Raw genomic sequence first — 18451 nt, 5'->3', positions numbered from 1 at the left:
AGAAAAATAGTGTAGACATGTACGTACAATGCCGTATACAAATTTTGTACAAATAAAATTTTCCTGATTTTTAAAAAGAAAACAGTCTTTAATTTTTGGACAACCCTCGTATGTGTACTGCTGAGTAGTAATTATATTATTAAAAAATATGTAATAGTATAACAGATTATAATTACTGTAAGACAAATGGTTGGAACGTATTTACTCCAAAAAATGTGGATGCAACTTGTTTTTTTTTCTATGGCAAGTTTAGCAGCGGGAGTGGGGAGAGCGGAAGGCGGGAAGTAAAAATGGCATGGGACATAAGCTTTATGGTCGGGCAGTAGAGAGGAGCGTTTCGGATTTTTTTCGCTTGCGAGGGAGTTAGAAGTGTTGTAGCAAGATCGCTAAGAGGTTCCACCAGAAGGGTTTTTGGTATTTTAGACCTGTGAGGTAATATAATGTATCACGAGGTGTTTCTTGTACTTTATTCTGGTTCCCTATCGAAATGGTGCATGACAGTTTGCGTGCCGAGAGAGTTAACTGTTATTGTGGAGTTGCACTTAATTGATGAACTTTGTTCCTGCGCTGGCACAGGGCTAAATTTTGTCACACGTGCGCTACATTCTGAGAGCACCCCAACTACTTACCCACACCCGGAATCTTTGGGGAAGATCGTTGGTCGTGATCACTAGCGATTTCTGATTCTTGATGCCAAGTATATTGATTGTTTTAAAGCATTTTTGTTTTTACTTTAACGATAATCTCTCTGACGGGAAACAGTATCGTCTCGTCCCACGAATCCTGAGATTAATTTTCTTATTGCTCTCGTTAAGGTGAGTGATATTATTAATCATCATATAAATATGTTTGACACGGTGTTACATATTAGGTTTCGTATAAACATACGAGCGGAACTGCCGAGCTTTACCACAACTTATGGGAATGGAACAAAGCAACCTCAAATGGTATGAAACGCCATTATTTATTACCCGTAATAACAGCTCGCGTGCTTTTACTCACGTCCATACGCAGCATTAAGTGCACGCAAAGTTGTGTACCTTTTGTTTTGATTGAGACTGAAACATTTTGTTTAATTTTATGTGTCCGTGTATTCTCCGTAGGGTGTTTCAATGAGGTGGGCATTAGGTAGGTTATTATTATGAAAATGGGAACCGTACCTGCATGCTGTGAAACACATTCATGAAAAGGTAGTTGAAACCATTTGTTAAAATCTGTGACTTTGTGTTGTAACATGGGGTTGTTTCAATGAGGTATACCTGCATTCCGCGCGACTCAAACACCTCCACGCAGCCGAGGTACTTGACGGGGAAGGCGCAAGTGCCCGCGCGCACGGCAGCCTCGTCCGCGCCCCACTGGTGCGGGCGTGCGCTCTCCGCCACTCCACCGCCTGGTTCGCCGCCCCCGCCCCCGCCGCCGCCCTTGCGCCGGCGGAACGACTCGCGGAATGAGCGCCGCAGTCGCTCCATGCCGCGCCCTTGGGACCGCCGGAATGAAGCTCCCTGGAAACAAACAATAGATGCATTGTTATTATATAAGTGAGTATTGGACATACAGTGAGTGCCATGGGAACGTTGAGATCTTTATAACTTTGTATACACGTCAGTGTAACATGTCAGCATCATACAAATCATTCAATTATTATTAACATACATACAATAAATTAAAAGGTTACTTGAAAGATACAACGTCAATAATTTTGATATCTCGCACTTTATATATAAATAATACAATAATAATATAGTCAATACTTGTATTTTATAGACATTATTGTTTTTAAAATTAACCTCACACAGGAGGCCCCGTTAGGTTAGGCTAGGGCAAAGTATGTCATCTTTGGGGATGCTGTGAAAATGGAACACTGAGGAAACAGGACTCAGAGGATAATACACATTGAGGACGCAGGACTAAATATTTCACATTGCTTGTGTAATGATGGAGGGCTAGTATTGGATTGAACTCGCCACGCCAGGGTGGGAATCCAAAGCATTTGTCCACTAGACTACTAGCCGGTTAAGTTGATACGTTTTAAAGGTTTCCGTTTTCGGAATACTAAAAGTTTTCCATTTAAAAAAATAAATATCGCTAACCACTGTCGACAAACATGCTCATTTCTGAAAACAGCTGACAAAATTACATATCTAGGAATAATCATTGATAAAAACCTAAAATGGAAAGATCACATCTGCCATACAATAAAGAAAATTAGGAAATTAATTAATTTATATATTCTTACGAATCAGAAATATCTTATCAATGAAAAATCTATAATCAATATATTATGCATTAGTACAGTCTGTTCTGCAATATGCCATTATCAGTTGGGGAGCAGATTACAAAACTAGCCTGACCCCTTATACAAATTGTTCAAAAACTCATAATAAAAATAATACAAAAAAACCCTCCAGACTTCCCCACTGAACGCGTATTCGAAGAATTCAAAATTCCTACATTAAAAGTTATATATAAAAAATTCAATTATTCAAATTATAAAAGAAAAAGATAAATACTCATTCATAACTGAAAATCGAACCAGACTTAAATATATATTTTCATGCCCCAAACTACACACTTCTTTTGCCCAGCACCATTATACCAACCAAGGAAAACATTTCTTTAATAAATTACCGGAAGAAATCAGAAGCATTAATGATAAAAAACAAATATTGAACTATATAAAAAAATATTTTAGGGAAATCATTAACAAAAAAACTGATTCCCCTAACATCACTTGAAAATCTCACAAATTATCCTACAATACTCTATTTATCCTCCATTATATTTTTTTTCTTCTTTCCAAATACAACAATTTGTATGGTTTTTAATTTCGTAATTATTTTTAAATTTGTAACCTAGTTATATTATTTTTTCGCAAATGTACACTCCTCTTCCATCCACAAGCAAATGTTTTTAATGGAAGTGAAGTATAAATTAAAACATTATATGTGATGATTTATTTATTAAATATAAACAAATAAATTGTTTGGCCCTCCGACCTACAAAAAATTTCGCCTGCTATGCTTTAACCGTGTCCTTGTGAATGTAATAATTCACTCCGCTCACCAGAACTAAATAGGTATTCCAATTGGGAGACACCACTGAAAAAAATTCGCATGCAGTGCTTTTCCTTGTCTTTATGAGAGTTAAAAATTCCACTCCCTATGCATCGGATCACAAATCCCCCCCTCTCTTTGGGTTCTCTATTTGATATAGATTCACCAATTTTACGCTTGTGCTACGAGTTTCCGGACACCGTGTATATCGCAACCAGAGTTGAAGATTACACGATGAATTTGAAAGAATTACTGTAAAATGATGTAATCCTACTTTAAAACCTACGTATATTGCCTGTCGTCCTACTGCATTTTCGTTTGAAATGGCCATCTGCTTCTCCTAACCAAAGAATGATTAGAAAAGCGAAATATTGAAAGTTCAAGAATAATTATTTATTTCCTAATGATCCTTTGAAATTGTAAAACAATATATGTGATTCCACACTTCGATCTGTCGATATCAGCTGCTAAAAATATTTACTACTACGTAAGTAGTATTTAAAATTGTAATTATGTGGGCAATCATCCACAACTGTGTACATTGAACGAGCGCGGTGTTTGATTCACACTCGTCAGTACTAAATTCTGACGGACGAACGCAAAAATGCTAAATTTATTGTGGGCGTGTTTCTTTCGTCATACATTATTTAGCAAATGAATCATATTCTGTGATCATTTATTTATTACAGGAAACTTATTGCTTATTTTTGCTATACTGGAATATTTATTCCATGCAATCCATACGAAGAAAATAGATTTTTAATTTATTGATTGTAATATTTTTTTGCAGGCAAAATTCCAGGTTCGCCAAGTATCAGCATAGATTATTTATGCAAATGAATAATCGATTAATTAAAATTGTTAATAGATTAATAATTATTATTGAATCAATATAGATAGATATATAGCCCTGATTTACTTAACCTAATTACTTTCCATATACCAACTAGAAATACCAATAGAGAACAATATCAGGACTGAGTCATTTAAATAATCTTTTGAACATAGATTTCATGCAGTTGGCAATGCTTTCTCAGAAATAGTAGATGTGTTCAACCGCACGGAATTTAGTTATAAGAAGGCTATAATAACACACTTCATAAATAAAGATTAATGTTGGCTTTAATATTCTTTTTGCATGTGTTCTATTTTGTAATTTCGAAAACAAATTTTACTTTGACATATTATATTTTAATAATGTTGTACTAAATACGCCCGAGGAAGTCATAGCACGACCAAGTTTATCAGATACTTGAGTAGGGCCATGTCAATAGTCAGAATAATGGAAGAGTATGTATGAGACGATGTATGAATGTGAATGAGGCAAGGAGTGTGTGCCAAGACCGAGTAGTTTGGCGGTCGGTTCACTCTGCCTACCCCTGCGGGGAAATGGCGTGATGGTTAGTTAGTTTTTAAAAATATTAATATACATATATATGACATGTTTATAAAAGCCCGTATGGGCGTATAATATAAATATTAAATCACCAATCTATTGCTTGACTTGTGTGACATTCTCGATTAGCTTTTAGGAGACTGGGTGTCATTAACGACATTAACATTATTTAAATAGAAGAAAAAACAATAAATACTAATAATAAGTACAGTGAGTTTATTCATGGAACAAAAAAAGTGATCGCGTCCAGATTATTTATTTTTATTTCATGGATCGGAAACAGATGTTTCTAAAGTATGCCGCCATGTGCAATACTAGTGCAGATGGCTTTTTGGGCTGCGGGTCTGTACACAAATTACAACAAATGTTGACATATTCATTCCAGTTGTATGTATGGAAGTATTTCAGATTAGCGATGCATATTAGAATGTATTTTTTTATAAATATATTGCTTTTTGAAATTCCATCAGTTACTATTCAAAAATAAATAATGTAAAAGTTGACGGAAGAAAGAAAGGTATGAATAGTGAATAGATAAAACACAAGGTTATTGATGGCCATACGATTTGTTTATTATTTTTTTACAACTGTTGAAAAGAATGTGACCTTACTGGGGTAACCCGTTCTAAGGTCACACTGTACAGGTTAAGCAAACTATTTGGTGTTCTAACTGTACATGGCGATTGTGTGAATTATACATTTTTTATTGTAAATTATGATGAGCCACAAATTGAATGCTTTTTACAATTACGTATACATTTTTTGTAAAGTTTTTTTTTTGTATGTTAATTTTGAAGAAAAACAACATTATACAAGAAAAATATATAGTGGAAAAACATAACATGACGTTAATATTTTGCTTTTTATTTACAAGAAAGACAGATATTCCCGGGTTACGAATAACCTGACAATATTAGAAAATCTCCTACTACCACCATAGCAAGCGGATAATGTTGCTTGCGTTGTGATGGAGGACTCGAGGAGCAAGCCGAGGAATTGAACACACTACTCCTGGGTGGGACCCAAACGCGATGTCAAATCAGCCACCGACCGATTAATCTTTGTTAGGTTGCAACATTATATCTATTTTCTTCCTTCCTGTGTCCATAATCCGTATCTTAATACTTCTAATGCAGTCGGCTATTTTTTAATGTTTTTTTTATTGCAAGAGGAAGAAGGATATTAAATAGTTTTATAGACAAATAATGCAAATTTCTTTGCCCAAAAGTCGTTTTAGGTGTAGTTTGGTGAAATGTATGTTGTGGGTCGACTCTAGTTTGTGTGTGCAAATTTATCCTGGTTTTTGAATGCATAAATTAAAATATCTTTTGAATATAAATGTTTCAGAGAGATTAAATCCAAGGAATCAAAAACCTAGTCTGTAGACTCTATAGGGGTTCTGATGGGGACTAATTAAGAATTATTTTCAAAATTGCCTTTTGTGCTGTGAGGACTGATTTAGAATGGAATCGCACGAACTTCCCAATTGGATATAGCCGTGTGGATTAGGCCTCAGAGGGCTGCCAATTCAGATCTAGTTATTAACACACACAAAAAAAAATAAAGAATAAATTTCAAACGATTTTCATTTATTTTTTGTTTTGCTAATACTGCCAGTATTTTTCAGATCTTTTTCAGATTTACAGATCGACAGAATTCCTAATTACAAAACATGATTATGCCAAAATAATGTTACACATTTTCGTTAATATATAAAAATCAATTCAATAACATGAAAAATAAATGTAACCATGACATTTCAACTTAGGTAATAGTAATAACGATAATGTCATAAATACTTTCGAAAGTTTTGTAAATGTTTCCTTTTGCAGACGATATAATATTTTATATTGAACACGGTCAAAATCGTACTCCAATTGAAGTTATTTTATTTGAACTCCGACGGAGTTTGAATCCGCGATCTTTGTGCCCGGTCAAACAAAGCTAATGCGCACAATAAAAAAAGTAACTTAGGTTTTAATAAAAAATATTACAAAATATATAATGTACAGTCGGTATTGAGGAAAAATTGTTTATAAATTATTAACTTCCTTCATTTTAGATATAATCAGTTAGAAGTCAGATAGCATAATAATTGCTATAATCCTCTAATATACACTAGTAGTTCTGTGAACTGTGAACAGTGGACATCGCGTCCAGAAGAGTATGTTTATAACTTTCTCTTATTTAACATATCAAAACCTTTTTTTGTAATTATAGTAGACGAAACTAAATACCTATAATAATAAATCTGTAGCCTGTAACGCATTTTACGTAACAATAAAAAAGGAATTGGGGAGCATTTTCACAAAGAAACTTAAAAAAAAACTTTTTTTCGTGAAACAGTTTTAATTCGTTAGTTTTAATAACAGTTCGGGGTTAATATTTAGCAAAATCTGAAAATTATTAATTCAATTAATTGTTGGACATGATGAATAATAAAAAAAACAAAAAAAAATCACAAAGCGAAAAGTCAATACATTTTAGTTATATAATAAAATGATTGTTTTTAATAAAAAAAAAAATTTAATACAAAATTTAAATATAACACCTACCGTTGATACGCCCATACAAAAATGCATAAGCCAGATCTAGACAAAATTTTTGAAACGGAATAAAAATAAAGTAATTTTTTTGTTGCTATATAACAAAACCTAGGGTGTATACAAAAAATACACATTCAAATATTTACACAATATATGTACATTGAAATAAGACAGCTTTTTGTACCTACATAGCCATTTTATAATTATGTAGATGTTTACTTTGTGTATCAGTTTCTATCCAACATGTTACCGGTAAATAAATAAATTTTAGAATATCTGAATAAGCCATTCCTAGGACACCCACACACTATAATGTAGTTCAGAGAGAATAAGAATCAAAGAATAAAACTTATTGGGTAGATACTTCTCTTTGTGAAAACGCTACACAATTATACAATGAATGAACAGAGAAAAGTCAGCATCAATAAACACACTTCTTTTTTCAAAGATTCTTCAGGCAGGGAGGTAGTATTTATTGTAGAAGGATTGTATTAGTATTAGTACATAGATAACTATATGCCAATTTAAAATACCACAAATAAATAAACAAAAGAATATTGAAAGAAATTAGAATAAGAAAGTCCAAATAAACATGACTATTTCACATTTGAAAAAATAAGTTACTGAGCCATTAAAACGGCCACCATCTTGAAACGGAATGTACAATAATATTCGCAGACATACAAAATGCAAACCAGTCGAGTTACACAACTAGACTTCAATCAACAATGTTATTATGCATAATATTGCTTTGAAACTTCCTTGTTTATTTATAAATGTTATTTACTTTATTAATTTAAAGCGATTAATTTTTCCATGCTTGATTTTTCCTCGGATAAAAGCATTTTGCATTTCATGTTGCATGGTTTATCAAGTATAATATATTGATATAAACACATTGTAGATAGCTTGCTGTCAAGATAAAAGTCTTTAGTATTATGATAAGATGAACAAAAGACACAAGGTCCTTTGAACAGTTGAGGGAAATGGCGGGAACCCATTTCAAATACTCAGTCATGGTAGCTTGTTAGCTTAACGTAAGAAAACGTCCGTCCGGCTTACACATGACAATCAAGGGCGTGGGAAAAGAATAATAATCAATAGATAGATAAAGAATGAGCATGTCCGCGACGTCATATCCGCACAGGTTACGTTACGCAACGTAACGTACCGTCTTTATCTTATCTCTCCGCAGGTAAACACCATCTCTCGCGAAGTAACTCTCTCTCGCTAAGTCCTGAGCACACGACACTATGTCCGCGCTAATCCTGACTCCGCACTGCGCCATTTTCCCTCTACTCACAAAAAAACATATTAGACTATCAACTTTGACTATCAACCTTATGACTACTTATGGACATCGGGGCCCCTAGCATAAGCACACCGATTCAAATTTAATCGACAATGTCGGTAATTTGTCGACACTCTCGAACACCACGAATACGAGGGGATCGCCAACCAACAAACTAGAGTTCACATCGACCAAATCTGCTCAATTTATTCGATAAACTGTTGTTTGTTCGTTGGCGATATGCAGTCGTGCTTGGGGACGTTGACAAATAACCGACATCGTCAACAAAACCCTTTGAGATGTGCTTTATCTTAGAGCAAAGATATGATCACATGTCTTCTTACTATCCTCAATTTAATTTATTAGCTACATTATTTTTATCCTTGTAATTTGAATTTTCTTATGTGTATGTAAAATACATACACACCAACCTCCCCACTATTATTAAAACATCAGCTTTGATTTTTTACAAACACAGCTTACCGCAAGCTTCACACGTGTCGATGTAATATTTTTTATATATACAATAATATCTTTATTCAGTGGCGCATAGCAGGGCTTAAATCTGCTCATAAATCCTCCGAATCGACGAGATAAGTGGGCGAAAACACGTGGCAGCCTTAAACATTGATCTAAATTAGTGGAAGCAGTTTGGGGAGAACTTCATTTAGCAGTAGAGGGCGGCGGAAAGAATAGGAGAAGGCCGATTCTGATCTGGTTACTAAACAAAGCTAAATACATTTCAAACAACATTTCTAAAGTGAATTGTCGTCTTTCATGAACTTGATGTTGAAAAGACATATCCACTTTATTTAATTTCCACATCACTTTTTGTGAACGATCGATGGAGGTCGTCTTATACGCTTCTAGTTTTCACTTTTGCGAGTACTTCAAGAGAAATCGAAAATACAAATGCAATTTACTGTATTTAATAATTTATTGCTAAGTATACCTTATTTCAGGTCACCTTTGATGAATCCACGCAGAATGCTAATCCGCCATTATCTATCTTGATTTGTCAAGAGGCATACATAATTGCGATAAATAATTAATGATTTTAATTATTTCAAGAAAGACAGATCCAACAACGCTTATCTATCCGTGAAAGGTCAAACATTTATAATAAGGGATTTATCATTTACGCAAGGTTGCACTAATCACATCACCAGGTCCAGGATCAAGATATCCCGGAGGTCAACTTGACTTCTGTTCCGATGTTACTCAGTGAACTCGATAATATTACGAATGTACCGAACAAAATCAGCCAAAAGAAACCATGACATTACTTTTACAGTCTGCGAACACAATGTCAAATAATCATTAGCACAAATTCAAGGATTTATCATTTTCATGTCAAGATATTTTATCTCCAACAGGGTATATTCACTGTTTACTTAATTTTCTTGACAAGATATTGTATATCCAATGGGGTATAATTACTGTTTACTTTATTTTCATGTCATATTGTATCTATAAGGGGGTATATTCACAGTTAACTTTATTTCCATGTCAAGATATTGTATCTCCAACAGGGTATATTCACTGTTTACTTTATTTTCATGTCATATTGTATCTCCAAGGAGGTATATTAACAGTTAACTTTATTTTCTTGTCAAGATATTGTATCTCCAATGCGGTATATTCACTGTTTACTTTATTCTCCAAAAAAAATTACGACGATGAAGGTATTTTGTTTAAAAGCTTTAAAAGCATTTAAAAGCTTTGAAAGCATTTAAGCATTAAAATGAATCATCAACATTAAAAAGTGTTTATTTCAACTTGAGGATTTAAAAAAAAAATCGCAAGTTGCGCCACAACACGAAGTATGTCAAAAAATACAAATAAATAGTAGTATATCTGTGTGTAAGGATAGAATGGCCAACCTTATGATTCCAGAGATAGCCTCATTTTTAATGTCAGTGCAATACATTTTTTTCTTAAAAAAATGTTAACTCCTTCATTTGTACACGCAATTGCTTCGTACGAAATTTTATAGCATATTAATGATCAGCAGAATCCATTTCTAGCCAAAAAAATACCCTTGAAAATTCAAGTCTCTATGTCTATGAAAGGCGATTTTTAGCCCACTGCTTGACGGTCAGTGGAGGTTTCCATATCATAATGACGTTGTAGCCAGTTGGAACCGTTTCGGAATGTGCGGTTTTTCAAATCAATAATAATGAATGAAAATATTGAAATAACACATTTTTAGTACAATGATACGAATCAGAAAAATATACTTTAAATGTTCAATACATTTTTAAAGGTATTCCCAGTTTGTGAAAACACCCCATTACCATTACATCTTTGGAATTGTATGAGTTAGAGATTTTCTTAGAAGAGTCCAGTGTCTAGTTCATAACGCATTTAAGTAAAAACAAGTGGAGATACAATGTGTTGGCTTTGTTATCGATTTGCAAGTGTATGTTCGGCGCGTTGACAGAAATGCGTAAACAATTATTTTGAAACTCAACGGTATAATAAATAGTTACCGAAGTGTTAACAAGAGGCACAAGGTAACGCTAGAAACTGAAATACTATTTTTTGGAAAATCATTTTTGTGTGACGCAGAGAGGCGTGATTATGAAGCAATACAATATATTTACATATAATGTGCATGTCCGGAAACCTTAGGTACTAAAAAGCGGAAGTGGATGGGTAAAGCGGAACTGTATAAAAGTGCATTGACCTGTTTTTGTGACTTGTTAATTAGTATTTACATCAACCAAAATAAACATTATTGAGGCGGTCATCGCTAAAGTGGTGTAATACACAAACATGATTTAATGATGTACACAAATTATAGGTATTTATATGAAAAGTTTCAATAAATAGAAGTGGTTAAGTCAACCAAAAAATACAAATTTCACTGAAAATCGAAAAAAGTAAATCATATCAACTTTTACTAAAACCACCCTTCACAAAAAATAACAAATATATGACCATATGAGTTGACATCGCGTCTGGGTCCCACCCAGGCGTTGTGAGTTCAGTTCCTCGGCTGGCTATATCATGAAAGGCAACATTCTCCGCTGACTGTGGTGGTAGTAGCAGATTTTCAAATATTCTCAGGTTATTCGTAACCCGAGAATTTTTGTCTTTCTTTTAAAAAAATAGTTAATTTTATTAATATCTCACTCGACATTTTTGTGTGTTGGCCTACTTCTGCACTGACCGCGTAATGTTATTTGTGAAAACGAAGGAAAGTCCAATAAAAATGTTCAACGCCATGAAAGGATCTCACGTATTCAAAAAAAAAACAAAATTACCGATTTTCGTAGAAATTAAACATGTTATGCAGCTCTGGTGAAACATGGATACATGAGAAATCAAGTTAGAAACTAAGACATTTAAAAAATGTCGTTACAACAAATTACACATTTTAAGGGAAATGAAACATCAAGGTGATCGATATGTATGGAAGTACGTGTATGTAAGCAGATTTATGATTAGAGATAGATATATGATTTTGCAAATATGTTTCAAGAATATAAATATCACAAAAACACGTGGGAACCTGTGTAACGTGAGCTTTTAACACACTACATATAATATTCAATTTATATTCCAAGCGCACTCTCTAAAATTGTTGAAGGAATGCTGAGAGATCAACTGACTACTTACCTTGACTCTAGTAAAATATTATCAGCAAACCAGTTTGGTTTTCGCAAAAACTTATCAATCTCAGACGCCATCGCTAACGTTACAGACTTCATAATAATTAATGTTGACAGAGGAAATAAATGTTAGCAATTTTCCTTGATCTTGCAAAGGCGTTTGACACTGTGAACCATATAATAATTTTAGATAAACTTAGGATAGGAATATCAGACACAGTTCTGCTATTATTTTATAGTTATCTAACGGATCGAACGCAATGTGTTAAAATAAACAGTACCTGTAGACGTCCTCAAAAAACGGCTTGTTGCGTTCTACAAGGTAGCATCTTAGGACCCTTATTATTCTTAATATATATTAATGATCTATGCAACCTATAAATTTGTGGACAAATCACAACTTTTGCAAATGACACGGTCTTGCTATTTTACGCGTAGTCTTTAAAATGGCAGAAAATGGGTTTCGTACTGTTAAAAACTGGCTTGATGCTCACGTATTAACCCTGAATACAGACAAAACTTTAAAATTAAATTAAAACTAAAAAAATACATTTAGAATATCAAATAAGTTCTTACACTTTCAACACAGCCTTACTACACAGCTGTAACCCGCTTTTACTCCCTTGCACTTGTCCTTCTATAAGTAGAGTTGATAGTATTAAATATATTGGTTTTCAAACAGACGATCTTCTTAAAGGAATGTACATGTTACAAACCTAACGACAAAACTGAGAAAACTCATCCATTTCTTTAAAGATGTTAGGGATATTTTAAATAGAAAACAACTGAAACAAGTTTACTGTGCTCTTATAGAATCATCCCTTAAATATGGTATTATCAGTTGCGATAGTGCCACAAATATTTGCCTGGAGCCTTTGGTAAAAATTAAAAAAAAAAAAACTCATTCTGAAGGTTATTCTTAAAGTCCCATTTGAGGACAAGCACTGCTTTCATTTATATGAAACTAAATGTTCCTAACTAGAAAAAATTGTATTAAAAAATATCTGCATTAATTTAAACGTACACATATGTTTGAAGAACGAATGACTATTAGAGCATTAAGACAGTCACGTGTAAAATGAGTTTGAGTTATGGGCAAAGAAGTTTTAAATACAATGCTATTAAGGTATTCAATTCTCTACCTACTGACATTAGAAGCAAACGAAAAGTTCATTTATGAGTAAAATCATCGATTACCTCTAATAAACACATTCATTAGGATTATTTCATGACATATTTAAATTTGTGCCTACTGTGTATAATATATGTACTACATGTAGGTAATGTACATTTGACTAATGTTTCACCTGCTTTTTTCACTACGCCCTTTTGTCAAACTGAAATTTAATTAATTAATTACTTAAAATTATTCTCGCTTCGTCTTAATCTTCTACATTCATACTTGAATTATATATACATTTTTTTTAAATAATGTTTTTATTTTATCTGTCATTTTCATAATATTGTGTAAACAAAAACTTAGCTAACAACCACTCTGTAAATTGCCATCTCAACAGGCGTTTTACACCTAGTGAGATTGTAATATTAAAATAAAAAAAGATGTATATAATAATAATTGTTGTTCATTAGTGTAAATAATTTCTTCAGTTAGCGTGCCCATTGCCTATTGCCAGTGCTGCCCATTGTCTTTTAAATCTTTAACCCTTGTTTCCCAACAAGTCAATATCAAACTTCAATACTAATTTAAATAACGGAAAGAATGAAATGCACATACAAGTATTAGGGGAAGGAGAAATATTCCCACGGCCCGGCCGTGTAGTAGTAGTAGTAGTAGCCGTGGGAACTATGGAAGCTCCCCTCCAACACACAATACGCATACACATACACATACATGGTAAGTGCTAATATGTACATTTATTATACTTATCACCAGGGTTCGGTGATTATACCGATCACATCGCTGACGGATTATTCCCCACACTCAAAACTCCGAACATTGATTATTCTGTTGCTTGAAAAGTTTTATTTACATTGGCGAAACCGGAAGCAACTTATAAAAAAAATAGGAACAACTGCTCTCGGTGTATTCTAGAGGAGTTGCTAAGCGACCAGCTGTTGTTTAAGTAGATATATGGGACACTCTCACGCTCATATCATAAGTAGATCAGTAAAAAATGACCTATAAACAAAGCCCAAAAGTTATGGAAAGTTTAGCAACCCAATTTTAAACATAACAAAAAACATTTTACTGGGCAGAAAGTTCCAATTCAAATGTTCGCTATAAAAAAAGATAAGATCTATGTTCGGAGTTTTGCATGCGGGAAATAATTAGTTCACAACAATCCGAGCATCGTACAGTATAATATTAGTTTGAATGAGTGGGAAGTATAAGTAAGTACCCTCTGGAAGGCGGCTGGCCCGACCCGGCCCTGCAGCGGCTCGTGCGGGGCGGAGGGGTGGTTCCCCATAGTGCCTGCGCCGGGCTGCTGCGATCTGCTGTACCGGACCTAGTCCCGCGTCATTGCGGGCAGATTGGCGAGCCTGGCCTTGAGAACGAGAACCGGTTCTGCCTGGCACATCGCCTGCCGCTCTCCACCAACTTGTAGCCCGCTGGACACCGGCCACAGACCACTAATAAAGGCAGGTTAGGTAGGTCTTGTTTCACCACTTTATAAGGTATCCAGGTACAACGACACCTGAGCGTTAAAGCTTCGCGACTGTCAACTATTCAGCTAGGTACTACTTTGTGGTTACTGTTGCTTTTTATTGTTTTCACAGCGCGACGCGGTTATTATTTATTCAGAACCTAAATACACTTGGATAGGAAAAACAAATTAATTTATGGGTAACGAAAGAGTTAAATTGAAAAGAGTTTTACAAGGAAAAATAAAACTTGTTTTTAATTCAAGATTGGATATTGGGATACATAAGGATCATGTTAAGGAATACCGCTCACAGGTCCTTTGTAATATTCTCACAAACAGCGCATGATCAGAAACAGATGACAACGGAGCTTTCAAAAGCAAATAATAGCGCGATTCTGGTCATATTATGGTATTATCTACATTCGTCTCTGTACGAGGCCATGAAAGATATAGCGTAAAATTAATATATTAACATCTCATCTAAAATGTCTGCTAGAGCTACTTCTAGGAATGCAGTAAATAGACGAGGTGTGCAGCACGATGCACTTAGCACTCACAAACGTGGAAAGGTAACAGATAAGTAGGTATTACAGGTAAAACATTTTAAACAGACCCTTACTGATGCAGTGGTGTACTGGGTACATAAAAAATTTCATTTAATAATAATTTTGTTTTTGTTTGAAAGCTGAAGAATGATACAAACAAAAAAATAGTCAAAAGAACATTGTCTGATTGAATAGCGTGTATACATGTAACAGGGATTGACGAACCCAGTCTTTTTAAATACAGAAACAGATTTTTGAAACCTTCGAAATTAATCGGTGTCCGCTTTAAAATGATTTGTCTGTCTGTACCTATGAATTACTTCGCAGTCTTTGCCTACTAATTCCATTCGCACAAATTATATTATTCTTCCAGTAAGTATGCACAACGAAGGTGCGATGCTATTCTTGTACGGATTCCATCCCGTCCACGGAGCTATTAAATTAGTAAAAGAGACAAAATGACAACGACAACAGTTAGAAGACGTCGAGTTCATCGACCCACTAATACTACGCCCATTGAAACACAACTCCAAGTAAAATATTAAAGGCCGTTGCTTATTCATAATTCATAATGATGTTACAAACACAAGTGTTCAACTGCCGAAATCGAGTACGGAGAAAGTCCAAAAATAGGAACGGCGTGACATGAATACCGCATTCTAATATAACTAACTAGTGCTTATTAAAGAATTTCGGTTGTCGGTGCATGGGTGCGTGATTTGAAATTGTATTTCTGCGTAATGGATAATGAATAATAACGTAATAAATCATATCAGACAAGCGATAAAGTAGGCGACAAAATTATTATTATTATTTATATGAAATGTGTATTTCTATTGTTTAAATTTTTGATAATTTACCTGGCAGGTCAATTCAGATCAACACACTTTACCCTTGGAGAAGATACTACACTATGTTAAAATACACTGCATGATTTACAGTTGCTATTTTATACTTCAATACAATTTATATTATGACATTTATCAGATCTCTCTAATTTGTCAACAAAGAAAAAAAAGTATTTTTTTGGATAATTGACAATATTTGTTTTTGAAGGACAATGCAAATTCTAAAATTCCACAATCATAACATCCCGTGATTTAAGTTGTTATAATTTGTAATGAAAGGTTGGCGTTGCTCTTCGAGACGAAGCAGAAGCAGGTAAGTGGGTGACGTCAGGTGGGTGATGTTATCTCCGTGAGCTCTGCGGGCAGCGGGCAGGCCTCTCTGGCTGACCTCACCACTCCCCACCACCCAACCAACCAACCAACACCCCTCTTCAATAAAACCTTTATCTTAAGTTGCAACTGTGTAACTACATCGCTCACATTTAATTTTATTACATTCCATACTCAGGTACTAACTGTGTTAAGACACGGATGAAAGCGTTTTTTACAAGGTCATTTTAGTTTCATCACTATAATCAACCCACATATTACAATTAAATCATCGTAATGACAATGTAGGAAAGGTAGATGTTAATGGTTCACTAGTCTCTGAAATATAAGTTTAGTTAGTTCATAGATAGGGTCTAGTACGTAAAACTTATATCTAATAACAAGCTGAATCGGCTAACTAAAATGAGATCTCCGTCACGTTGTTTGCTAGCGAGGATTATGGGCGGCGGACGCGCCTGAAAGCGATGTTGACTACACATTTGAATATGATTATTCTAGGTATTGGAATTCAGTATCGGCGGTGACGAGCGCAGGAATGCGCTACGATTTCAGCCAGCCTACAGACAGGATACAGCCGGCCTTGTCACTCTCACGGCGCGGGCGCACCGGGCCTCCCAGTCTGCATCCCGCTCCCCCCTGCATGGCGCAGGATAGCAGGATAGCAGGATGACTTGGACACCAACCAATGCATCACATTATAATGCAACTAACCGATGATGAGATAACTTGATGATTTAGCCACATGTTATTAAAAAATATGTGTATTATAAGAAAGGTACTAGTTTAGATCCTTGCTTTAGGCCTGCGAGAATAACAAAGGCGCACGGGACACCTGGCTTTAGGGCGCAGAAGTACGTTATTTTTTCCCACAGCGGTCTCGTATGTAGGGTCGGGAAAAGAGCAGGATAGAGCGCGAGGGGAGGGGGGGGCACAACGGTCGCTGCACCCGAGGGACGAGGAACACGGTACAACACAACGAACAACGAGGACTGTACTATTTACTTTGATTGATAAGTTTAACTACGCTGGGCACTTTACTGAGTTCACGGCGCGAAGGTAAATAGACCGAGGAGACGGCTCCTGCGGCGGCCGGGCTAACGACGGACGACTGACTGACTGATCGCGGACTGACTGTGTACCGGGGACCGGGAGGGAGCCGCGGCAACCGCCAGCGGAGCGCCATCTGGCGGGGAGGCCGCGGTGGGGGCCGCAACCAACGGATTGTGGAATTATGTCACATTTGGCAGGAAAAATACACATCTACCTACCGAATTTTTAGGCACTTTATTTTCCGGTGCGTTTCATCGTTTGACGGACTGAACCTGTTTCGTTTACGAACAATGATTTGTTTTTAACGGCTTGACAAGGAAGAATATTTTTAACTCTTAAACCCTACCACTCTGGGAATGTAATTATTCCTACCACGGGGTACTGAAGTACCCCGCGCAAAAAAAGTTAATAAAATAGAAGTTTTTGATATTTCTTTAAATATTATTTTTATTATGGCAAAGTAATATGAAAAGACAATAAAATTTATTAATAAAAACTAATAGACATGTTTGCCCTTACATGAAGGACTGATTTTGTAAAGATGGTCAGCACAAATATGGCGGCGACAAGTGTTACAGACAGATCAAGATTTTATGTCCTTTGTGCGCGGACAAAAGCAGCAGCGACCAGGTTTGGGATTATCAGGGACCAGCCTATGATCTTCACTATAAATATTCAAGACTGCACGTATAGTTTCTCTGAAATCCCGGGGTAAACTTGGCCTTTGTAATTTTGCTCTCATATGAGGCTTTATGAGTGCCATTGTCAAACTCTTAGAAATTCACGCCGCTTGGTGATTTTCTCTTTATCAATGTTAGTTGACAGCTTGAATAAGACCCAAGAGTTGACATCAACAGCATTTAGCAACCCGTAGAAGAGATACATGGGCCACCTTTTGGTCTTCCTGGACGTCGAGTACTTCTTACAAAGTTGGTTGAACACATCCACTCCGCATTTGGTTTCATTATAGAAATGTATTATTTCTGGAAGGTACACTTCATTATCCTTGTCAGGGATGTCATGCATGGTGGACAGCATGATTACAATTTTCTTTTTAGCTGACTTCAGAAGACAATACGACAAAAGTGTGAGAGGTCCGTCGTAGGCAAACATTGATGTGCATCTCTCTCGATTTTTAGTGTCCAAGAAAACCGGAGGAATTTCTCGTT

General features: G+C 35.3%; 1 protein-coding gene across 2 annotated transcripts in view; it reads right to left on the bottom strand.

Annotated features, from left to right (window-relative positions):
* numb (NUMB endocytic adaptor protein) overlaps window positions 1-18451 on the bottom strand; it is a 72870-nt gene that overhangs the window by 7811 nt on the left and 46608 nt on the right. The window contains exons 1-3 of one of the 2 annotated variants that reach the window (XM_089635506.1): window positions 17235-17355; window positions 14264-14679; window positions 1260-1502 (exon numbers count right to left, since the gene is read on the bottom strand). In XM_089635506.1, the coding sequence (XP_089491632.1) occupies window positions 1260-1502; window positions 14264-14332 (312 nt within the window). In that variant the 5' untranslated portion in view covers window positions 14333-14679; window positions 17235-17355. Of the gene's footprint in view, window positions 1-1259; window positions 1503-14263; window positions 14680-17234; window positions 17356-18451 lie in introns of those variants that run through there. The other variant, XM_089635507.1, reaches the window with a different exon arrangement.

The sequence above is a fragment of the Hesperophylax consimilis genome, chromosome 9, assembly GCF_061612785.1.
Source record: "Hesperophylax consimilis isolate HC1 chromosome 9, BYU_Hcon_1.0, whole genome shotgun sequence".
In the NCBI taxonomy this organism is placed as follows: domain Eukaryota; kingdom Metazoa; phylum Arthropoda; class Insecta; order Trichoptera; family Limnephilidae; genus Hesperophylax; species Hesperophylax consimilis.
The sequence above is the reverse complement of the archived record's forward strand: the minus strand, read 5'-3'. Positions and strand labels throughout refer to the sequence as shown.